The sequence below is a fragment of the Salvelinus fontinalis genome, unplaced genomic scaffold, assembly GCF_029448725.1.
Source record: "Salvelinus fontinalis isolate EN_2023a unplaced genomic scaffold, ASM2944872v1 scaffold_1041, whole genome shotgun sequence".
NCBI classification, from domain to species: domain Eukaryota; kingdom Metazoa; phylum Chordata; class Actinopteri; order Salmoniformes; family Salmonidae; genus Salvelinus; species Salvelinus fontinalis.
The window spans coordinates 27233-38557 of NW_026601250.1; the positions used below are offsets into that span (position 1 = coordinate 27233).

At 41.1% G+C, this 11325-nt stretch overlaps 1 protein-coding gene across 1 annotated transcript in view; it reads right to left on the bottom strand.

Annotated features, from left to right (window-relative positions):
- LOC129848526 (centromere protein J-like) overlaps window positions 1-9309 on the bottom strand; it is a 30061-nt gene extending 20752 nt beyond the window's left edge. Inside the window, exons 1-2 of the mRNA XM_055915684.1 lie at window positions 9200-9309; window positions 8144-8240 (exon numbers count right to left, since the gene is read on the bottom strand). Of these exons, the coding sequence (XP_055771659.1) occupies window positions 8144-8240; window positions 9200-9223 (121 nt within the window). The 5' untranslated portion in view covers window positions 9224-9309. The remainder of the gene's footprint in view (window positions 1-8143; window positions 8241-9199) is intronic.
- Between the last annotated feature and the right edge of the window lie 2016 nt (window positions 9310-11325).

The following is an 11325-nucleotide window of genomic DNA, read 5'->3' on the forward strand; positions in this document are numbered from 1 at the left end:
TGTTTCATTTGTTAGTCTGCAGTTAAAAAAAAAACAATTAAGTACTTTTTAACTTTATTTCTCAGTTCCTCTTTTATGCCTTTAGATGACAAGGTATCGGCTAGCCTGTCACACTGTCTATAGTCTTTATGAGGCGTGCCGTGTCATCATTGTTTTTAGATCAAGCCAAGATAAAGATTCATGCACACTTCTGTTCGTATAGATAAACCCTCAAGCTACATCACCTGTTTTTCTGTTCCTGTGGATATGAGTTTTGCACGTAGATTCCTTACATTTTTATTCATGCTCTTGTGGCGGACACAGAAAGAGAAACATTATTTATCTTTATTCAAAAGGGGAATAGGCTGATCTTGCAGAGTTCTGTAATTCTGGCAGAAGAACAATGGATGCGGTCCATCTTCAGAACACATCCTCAAACACTGAGGGTGATCACTGCAACGTGGGGAATCAGATGATATACAAAGTCTTCTCTAAATTGATGATTGTGGAATTCACTCTGGCCTTGCCTCTCAACCTGTCAGTGCGCTACATTTCCTCTTCAAATTCTGGAAAATCAACAGCATCTTCCTCTTCAATATTATGGTGGCAGATCTTCTGCTGGTGATATGCTTGCCAGCCAAAGCCTATCACTTCCAGCATGGACTAAGATGAAGTGAGAACAAGCTGGTCTGTAAGGCCATGCTCTTCATGTTGATTTTGAACCGGGGGGCCAGTATCGCCTTCTTGACTGTGATCTCCATCTATCGTTACTTCAATGTGGTTCATCCTTGGAAATATATCTTTGCCAAGACTTTAAAAAGGTCTCCTCATATCTCTGTCATCGTCTGGCTACTGTTGCTCCCCTTGACTATCCCAACCATGCTGAAGACCTTTGAGTGCTGTAACAGTTATGTGTGTAAAAATGACACTCTGGTCGAGGACGTCAATGACACTTTGAGAGAGGCTGTGTTTTTCACCCAGATTCTCATCCATTTCTTTGTGTTGGTCTACTGCACGGTCCACAATATCAACACATTCAAAAAGAAGACGGTAGGGAATAAGACCAAGCTGCATCGAGTAGTGTTTCTGGTCACCTCAGTTGTGCTGGTCTTCTCTGTGTGTTTCCTGCCTTGTACCATAGCTAGGATAGATCTGTTGATTGTCAGAATCAAGGATCAACACAATGCTGAGACCATAGCGGTTCAGATCTATGACGGTCTCATGGTTTTATCCTACATTGACTGTTTTCTGGACCCACTGGTGTACTGTTCTGCTACTCAGGGTATACAGATGTGTACATGTCAAATAGCTGTCCCTTTCTATTGAGCAATAGAAGATCCAATGGTTCCACAGTCACAGATGAACAAAAGGTGACCTCTCCCCCACTGCAGGACAAACTGTGATTTTATTCCAGATCTACAGTACTGTATAGTCAGTTACAAATGATCACAAACAATCTGTACAGACAGGTATGCTTAACGTTAATTTTGAACAGTTTTGCTTAAATCAAATCAATCAAATCAAATTGTATTGGTCACATACACATGGTTAGCAGATGTTATTGCTTGTGCTTCAAGTTCCGATAGTGCAGCAATATCTAACAAGTAATCTAACAATTCCACAACAGCTACCTAATACACACAAATCTAAGTAAAGGAATGGATTAAGAATACATAAATATATAGATGAGCAATGACAGAGCGGCATAGGCAAGGTGGTATAAAATACAGTATATACATATGAGATGAGTGATGCAAGATATGTAAACATTATTAAAGTGGCATTATTAAAGTGACTAGTGATCAATTTATTAAAGTGGCCAATGATTTCAAGTCTGTATGTAGGCAGCAGCCTCTCTGTGTTAATGATGGCTGTTTAACAGTCTGATGTCCTTGAGATAGAAGCTGTTTTTTAGTCTCTCGGTCCCAGCTTTGATGCACATGTTCTGAACTCGCCTTCTGGATGGTAGCGGGGTGAACAGGCAGTGGCTCGGGCGGTTGTTGTCCTTGATGATCTTTTTGTCCTTCCTGTGACATCGGGTGCTGTAGGTGACCTGGAGGGCAGGTACTTTACCCCCGGTGATGTGTTGTGCAGACCGCACCACCCTCTGGAGAGCCTTTGTGGGCGGTGCAGTTGCCGTACAAGGCGGTGATACAGCCAGACAGGATGCTCTAAATTGTGCATCTGTAAAAGTTTGTGAGGGTTTTAGGTGACAATTTCTTCAGCCTCCTGAGGTTGAAGAGGTGCTGTTGCGCCTTCTTCACCACACTGTCTCTGTGGGTGGACCATTTCAGTTTGTCTGTGATGTGTATGCCGAGGAACTTAAAACATTCCACCTTCTCCACTGCTGCCCTGTCAATGTGGATAGGGGGGTGCTACCTCTGCTGTTTCCTGAAGTCCACGATCATCTCCTTTGTTTTGTTGACGTTGAGTGAGAGGTTGTTTTCCTGACACCCTCACCTCCTCCCTGTAGGCTGTCTCGTCGTTGTTGGTAATCAAGCCCACTACTGTTGTGTTGTCTGCAAACTCGATGATTGAGTTGGAGGAGTGCATGGCCACACAGTCATGGGTGAACAGGGAGTACAGGAGGGGGCTGAGCACACACCCTTGTGGCGCCCCAGTGTTAAGGATCAGCGAAGTGGAGGTGTGTTTCCTACCTTCACCACCTGGGGGTGGCCCATCAGGAAGTCCAGGACCCAATTGCACAGGGCAGGCTTGAGACCCAGGGCCTCAAGCTTAATGATGAGCTTGGAGGGTACTATGGTGTTGAATGCTGAGCTATAGTCAATTAACAGCATTCTTAAATAGGTATTCCTCTTGTCCAGATGGGATAGGGCAGTGTGCAGTGTGATGGTGATTGCATCGTCTGTGGACCTATTGGGGCGGTAAGCAAATTGAAGTGGGTCTAGGGTGACAGGTAAGGTGGAGGTGATATGATCCTTGACTAGTCTCTCAAAGCACTTAACGATGACAGAAGTGAGTGCTACGGGGTGATAGTCATTTAGTTCAGTTACCTTTGCCTTCTTGGGTACAGGAACAATGGTGGCCATTTTGAGGCATGTGGGGACAGCAGACTGGGACAGGGAGAGATTGAAAATGTCTGTAAACACACCAGCCAGCTGGTCTGCGCATGCTCTGAGGACGCTGTTAGGGATGCCATCTGGGCCGGCAGCCTTGCGAGGGTCAACACATTTAAATGTCTTACTCACGTCGGCCACAGAGAAGGAGAGCCCACGGTCCTTGGTAGCGGGTTACGTCGGTGGCACTGTATTATCCTCAAAGCGGGCAAAGGTGTTAAGTTTGTCTTACACTTCCTTATAAACTCACTCACAGAATCAGCATATACGTCAATATTACTCTCTGAGGCTAACAGGAACATGTCCCAGACCGCGTGATCAAAACAATCTTGAAGCGTTGATTCCGATTGGTCAGACCAGCGTTGAATAGCCCTTAGCATGGGTATATCCTGTTAGAGTTTCTGCCTATAGGGAGGGAGGAGCAAAATGGAGCCGTGGTCAGATTTGCCAAAAGGAGGGCAAGGGAGGGCTTTGTATGCCTCGCGGAAGTTAGAGCAGCAGGGATCCAGTGTTTTACCTGCGTGAGTGCGACATTCAATATGCTGATAGAATTTAGGTAGTCTTGTTCTCTAATATGCCTTGTTAAAATCCCCAGCTACAATAAATGCAGCCTCAGGATATATTGTTTCCTGTTTGAATAAAGTCCAGTGAAGTTCCTTGAGGGCCGTCGGGGTTTCGGCTTGAGGGGGATATACATGGCTGTGACAATACCCGGGGAGAATTTCTTTGGGACATAATACGGTAGGCATTTGATTGTGAGGAATTCTAGGTCATGTGAACAAAAGGACTTGAGTTCCTGTATGTTGTTACGATTACACCATGAGATTTACACCCCCACCCTTCTTCTTCCTGTCCGAGTGACGCACAAAGAATCCAGGTGGCTGTACTGACTCTGACAGTATATCCCGAGAGAGCCATGTTTCTGTGAAACAGAGTATGTTACAATCCTTGATGTCTCTCTGGAAAGCAACCCTTGCCCTAATTTCATCTACCGTTTTATCTAGAGACTGGACATTAGCAAGTAATATACTCGGAAGCGGTGGTTGGTGTGCGCACCTCCGAAGTCTGACCAGAGGACCGCTCCATCTGCCTCTTCTCCGGCAGCGTTGTTTTGGGTCAGCCTCTGGAATCAGTTCAAATGCCCTGGGTGGTTCGGACAAAGGATCCGCTTGGGAAAGTCGTATTCCTGGTCGGTCGGACTTGGGCTGGTGATGTCTCGGGACATAGACCTTTTTAGAAGGTCTATGTCCCTTGAGTTGGAAAATGTGATAGCAGTGGACTAATGGTAGCTTTCTGTGTAATATGTAACAGTATGTTTTTGGATTGTAACTTTAGTGATAGAGTCACCAAATTGCACACAGCTAGGACAGGGTTTTATAAATATGTGTAGAAACAAAGCCTTAACCCCACAGAAGTCTTATTCCCAATACGGCTGCCAAACAAGTCAATGGGATCTTATTGGACAATTTCACATGACCATACCTGTATGAAATATAATTGTAGTATGCCCCAAAATGTTCATAGTGATGTAGAATACACAACCACATGAGCCAGGAGTGCCAAATATATAAAGATAAATTATTCACAGAAATGCGGTAAAAATGTGCCCAAAAAGCTGTCTGAATTGCTGATTTCTGAAGATGTTATGATCAATCATCTTCAAACATGCAAAATGGATATGTAAATGTAAATAGTCATGGAAATTAGCTGCTTAAAAGTATATACAATGTTATCCTAGTAGCTGTTTTCATTATGAGGACTTTAAACCGGCCTCATACATTCCATTACAATGTAACAAAATCCAATGTTGGGCTTGTTGAGGCCAATTATTACTTTTAGTATTCTAGTAGCAGACCAATCTACTATGACCCCATAGTAAGAATACATCTTCATTTAGAGTAACTACGTTTAATGCTTTGCTGCTCTAATCATCTGGTGAAAACATATTGGCATTCCTATGGAATTTTACATTGTAATATATGCGGCAAGTTTCTGATTTATGAAAACAGGTAATAGGATAACATAGTATAATTCTTGTCATCTCAAATCCATGTAAAAATCTGTGATTCAGACAGCTTTTAGGGCACATTTAACAAATGAATAATTTAACAAATGTATATATCTGGCACATCTGGCTCATCTGCTTGTGTATTATACATCACTATGAACATTTCAAGACATTTTTAGGCACCCAAAAATTATATTTCATACAGGTATGGTCATGTGAAATTGTCCAATAAGATCCCATTGACTTGTTTGGTGGCCATATTGGAAAAAGGCTTCTGTGGGGTTAATGCGTGAATTCTGTGATGGCCCTGTATCAAGAAAGTTTTATAAAACCCTGTTCTAGCTGTGTGTGCAATTTCGTGCTTCTATCACCAAAGTTACAATCCAAAAACATAGTTGCCCCATTACATGGACTTCTATGGCTAAGCTTCCAAAATTCTAATGTCAATGGCACAATATGGACGATTTTGGAAATACTAGTTGTAGCTGGTGCTTTCAGAGTTGGTTATATAATATATAATTTGAAAGGTAATTTCATGACCATTCAGAACCACTTGTCAAACAGTTTGGCAAGTTTAAAATGTATCAGGGTTTACATTTTGAAGCAATTTATACAGGTAATTCTATGTAACCTGGAGGTCAAAGGTCAAAGTTCTGCTGACCCGAACATTCCTGTCACGTTCCTGACCTTACTTCCTTTGTTTAGTCTTGTTTAGATGGTCAGGACGTGAGCTGGGTGGGCATTCTATGTTATGTGTTTCTATGTTGGGTTCATTGTTATCTAGCCTGATATGGTTCTCAATCAGGGGCAGGTGTTTTACGTTTCCTCTGATTGAGAACCATATTAAGGTAGGCTGTTCTCACTGTTTGTTTGTGGGTGATTGTTGCCGTGTCTGTGTTTTGTTCGCCACACGGTACTGTTTTCGTTCGTTTGTTCACGTCGTTTATTGTTTTGTATTTTGTGTTTTTTCATCTTCGTTGCTAATATTAAAATATGTATTCAAACCACGCTGCGCTTTGGTCCGATCCTTGCTCCTCCTCAGACGAGGAGGATTACGACGAGCGTTACAATTCCGAAAACGTGTCTGATGGATAGCTGTGAATCTAAGCTTTCTGATGCTATATGATTGAAGGGTATAAGGGAGCAATAACATGCTGTATACTGACATTGTTTGTCATTGGGTAAAATCCCTATGGGAAACATGAATGGAATGGAGGGATGAAAGTAAGCGTGCTAACACACAGAAAGCTACCATTGGTCCACTGCTTTCACACATTTTACAACTCTAGGGACATGGACCTTCCAAATAATCCCTAAGACATCATCGGCGAAGTGAGTCCGACGGCCCAAATATGGGGGTCTCATGAACTAATATGACCACAAAAGCAATAAATGTTCACACAGTATTCAAATGATAGGGGAGAGTGGGGTAAGTTGAGACAATTTTTACATTCAGCATCACTCCGTCAAGGGAAATATAGTTTTCTGTATAACAAAGACATCTATATATATTTCAGGATGTTGTGTATCCCTGGAAATAATCAGAATTCATGTAAACATTACAGTTTTGAAAACATAGCTTGTCCAAAAAAAGTGGTCTCTTGGCACAACTTACCGTTATGGGTTAAGTTGAGCCACGGGATAGGTTAAGTTAAGCCCCCTACAAACTTCTGTACTGAATGAAATATTACCACTACCTTTCTAAAACCATGTCTATCTTTACTTCCCCAAACACAATTTAACACAATCACTTTTTTTCTTTAAATTATTTTAAGCATCTTTTAACACAGGCTTAACAACTAACAAACACTTTGTACATTTATTGACACTTTTAACATAGGCCATAATAATCATCATAATCATAATAATCATCATAATTTCATCTACCTTTTTATCTAGAGACTGGACATTAGCAAGTAATATACTCGGAAGCGGTGGTTGGTGTGCGCGCCTTCGAAGTCTGACCAGAGGACCGCTCTGTCTGCCTCTTCTCCGGCAGCGTTGTTTTGGGTCAGCCTCTGGAATCAGTTCAAATGCCCTGGGTGGTTCGGACAAAGGATCCGCTGACTGTGATAATGCCTTGCATTACGCCTGGGAAGAAAACACACTCAACTTACCCCAAGACAAACATTTGACAATGTTAGCCCACACAGCTACAAGGATGCACTTCATGCTAGGTTTAGGACCTCATAAATAAATAAAGGTATAAAAAAAATGTATTGAAGCATATAGAGTGGGGAGTGGAAAATTGAAAACTAGCTGTTATTGGTAGAGTTTTGTTACCAGGCAGGCCAAAACTCCATCACACCAACACAGGCTGAAATGATTTTCAAACAGCTCTTACACTAAAAGGACATTATATCATAATTTGCACAATTTCACAGTACTATTCCAACCTCATAGTGTGGAAATATATATAAAACACAGGAAAATCCTGTTTTTGACTGCACTAGGCCGATAAGTCATTTCCCACTGGCTTTTTCAGGATGAAAACAAAGGTAAAGTGAAAACGCAGCTAAATGTCATAGTACATTGCACTTTAACCTCATTGGGTCTTTTGTGTAAAGAGCTTTTTGAAGAAAGTAAATGTAAGTGGACATGAATGCATAGCAACTTTATGTGCTTTACATGTCTCTGATTTATCACTGGAGATTATGCGACGGTCCTTATACACACCTGTGGCTGTTCATTAGTTCAGAAAAACCTGTTTAGCCTGAAAAGATTAGTGCTGCTACAAGATGAAATGACATGTAATTTCTTAAATTACCCAACAGAGCATTGTGTTATTGCCTCTGTGTATTGAACAAATCTTAAGCAACCACTGCCTTGGAGCTGACATGATCTTCTTAGTAACCTCAAAAACAAATGATCATCTCTAAACTATCAACACTTCGGAAAGTCCCTTTGGACTAAATCTATTTTCAAGATCATCAAATACAGTTAAATGTACTAAATTAACTTTGCACTTTCTAACAAAATACTACTTTGTAAACATATTTCATGCCTCTCCACTGAATTAATTTGTATTTGCTATTTGATGGTGGTTGTTTTACATTGAGCTCAGTCAGTCAGTACCCACCTGGCCCCATGAGGGACAGGAGTCTGCTCTGCTCCTGTACAACTCTGTGTAGCTGCTCCACCTGCTGTTGAACTAGCTGCTCCTGTTGCCCTGGGCCCTTCACCGATGCAGACATAGACAACACTCAACACACAGCAGGGTCTGTTGACAGCTTCAGCATCATTATGTAATACTACAACATAAATTAACGTTTATTCGTCACATGAACAGGATACAGCACGAGGTGCCTTATTGCTATTAAAAACTCATTACCGACATAATTAGAGCAGTAAAAATTATTTTTTTCTCATACCCGTGGTATACGTCTGATATACCACGGCTGTCAGCCAATCAGCATTCAGGGGTCGAACCACCCAGTTTATAAATAGTAATACAACTGGTTGTGGTAGAATATGTACACATAGGATATACAGTATAAATGATCAGGGTGTCAGGTAGCCTAGCGTTTAAGAGGGTTGGACCAGTAACTGAAAAGTTGCTGGTTCGAATCCCTGAGCCGAAGAGTTGAAAACTCTGTCGATGTGCACTTGAGCAAGGCACTTAACCTTAATTGCTCCTGTAAGTCGCTCTGTATAAGAGCGTCTGCTAAATGACTAAAATGTAAATTAATTTTCTGTCAACCATGACTGTTATTTATAAGTAGGTTAATAAAGTAAATAGTGATCTTGGTTGAGCAGTTGAATTGTACAGCAGCATTGACAGTGTATGTGTGTGATTATTTGTATGATTAGTGCTATATTAAACTGATAGCCAACAGCGCAGGGAAGCAGTTCACATGAGAGTGCCAGTGTGAATGAAGGTTACTGTGCTACATGCACACATTGATCAATAATGCTGCTTCAAGTAGAGTGCAGCAAGTAAAATGAGTTTAAGTGGGTAATATACCCTCAATTCAAGTAGTTTTGAACACAACTGTAAATTGGTATGTTACTGCCACCTACTGGTAAGCAAGAGTGCATGCATCAAATCAGTGAGTAAAAGCAATTCAGACCGAAACTTGAAACAAATATGTCTACAATAGTAGGCTACACTGTATGGTTTAAATACACTACTGACCTGCTGGAGAGCTCTCTGTAGCATTAGTTGTCGTGTAGTTTGTAGTGATGAGTTACTGTCTGAGGCAGCCTCCTGTGGGTTTTCTCTATGAACAGCATCATGGCTCAGTGAATGGGATAGAGACAGGGGACTAGAGCCCAGCTCAGCTGCATGAGGATTTAGGTGGGTCCTTTGGTTATCCATGTCATGTGTTCCAGTGTTATGTGGCTCCTGTCGTGGTACCTGGCCCAGGTCTGCCTCTGGCTCAAACGATCCACCTGCTGACCATGTTCTCAGGCTATTGTTGTCCATGGGGATTTCAGCTGACATTATTACATTCAGAGATGCTTCATGAAATACTCTTGATTATCACCTTCTGTTAACAATGGCATGTTTTTGAGTAATGTCTGGTCTCTGCAAGTTGGAAAGAGAAATGTAGGGAAGGTCGTAACAGGGTAATGTGGGATAACTTGCTCTACATTTCTTAAGTCATTCTAACAAAAAGATTCTGATTTAAGTTGAGGTAATATGTTTTCATTTAGAAAACGTGATATAAATCGAATTAAGTTACAGCTACAAACTTTTTATACACGGAGTGAACAAAATATTAGGAACACCTGCTCTTTCCATGACCCAGACTGACCAGGTGAATCTATGTGGGATATTTACCCCACATTACCCGAAATGTTTTGCTTGAATAGCTCACATGTGAGGTTTTGCACAATATCCTACATTAACGTTATATGTGCATTATAGATAGACCTTTATCAACAACAAAAAAGCAAATTACGTTTCTAACTTTTATAAACGTGTTGAGTTGTCTTTGAAGAGATTATTGGTAGAAAAGTATACATTCCATGAAACAGCAATTCATTTTTATTATAGTGTTGATAATTGGATATGGAGAAGGGCGAGCCGGTCAAGGATCGATTCAGACAAGGTGATAAATTGTATGACAAGCGACAGTTTAATTATGAGTAAAGATATCTGGTACAAGCGTATACGGTCTCGTTCCTTCGGCTCATAGAGAACCTCCAGAAAAAGCCCAGATAACAGAAATGCATAGACATTTTATACAACACAGAAAGTAGGTTGAGTCTGGAAGTTCTGGTCCTTTGGTTGGTTCTGGACAGGTTGTTGTCTTCTCAGATTGGTCCTGATGAGCTGGGCGTCATCCTTCTGAGTCTTATAGCAAAAGTTCTTTGTTATCAAATGTTCAGCTAAGCAGGAGATTTTGTGTGTGCGTAGTCAGCCCTCTGTCCTTGGTTATGTGTGTGTGTCTCATTATTTCGTGAAATGCGGACCCAAGCACTCTTTTGATCAAAGCCTTTCCTTATCAGTGTTTATGAAAGGTTTACGTCAGCCCTCTGTCCTTGGGTGTGTGTGTGTCTGTCTCTGTATCTGTTTATAAGTGTGTGAGAAACCCTGCTTAGAAAGAAGTTAGTTATAACAATGTAATAGCAATATGCTTGTGTTATTTTAAATGGTATTTATTACAATAGTTAGATAAAAACGTACCTTTTTCTTTAAATCAAATAAAAATACATAGTTCCCTTCGCGTTTGGCGTGTCTCTCCCAAGAGTAAGCTACACTCATGTTTTATCCGTCGCCAGTGGTTACTGTTACTGTAAACATCAACCTCCAAGGAGAGAAAATATGAGTTGTTTTGTTTAGCCTACCATTAAATTAACAAATTACTCATTCGTTTAAAAGGTCGTATACAATAGTAATGTATACTGAGAAATGTAGGCTAATGGCTATGGAGGGCTAGGCATACATTGTCTCTAGAAGCATATAGTCAAGAACTTTACTGCAAAGGAGTAGCGGTTGAACGAATCCTGTAGTATGGCGCCAAACAATGGCACTTTCGGCGGTAAAAGTTTCAGAAGTTTTTTCTGATATGAATTCTTCTAAGATGGCCAAATAAGGTAGGCTATCTGACATTGGCTATTAGCCAACAACGATAGTTTTTTCTAACATGCAGATGCAGTCAAAAATATTGATGTATCTATCTGTCATGCAGCCATGTAATGTCGTTCCCACTTCCCGCCGAGGTGACGTGTATCCCAAAATGAACCCTAATCGAGGAAGAACAGGTTTGCCTGAGAGGGAGAATAGGCCTAATGTGAAATACAATTCCTACAACT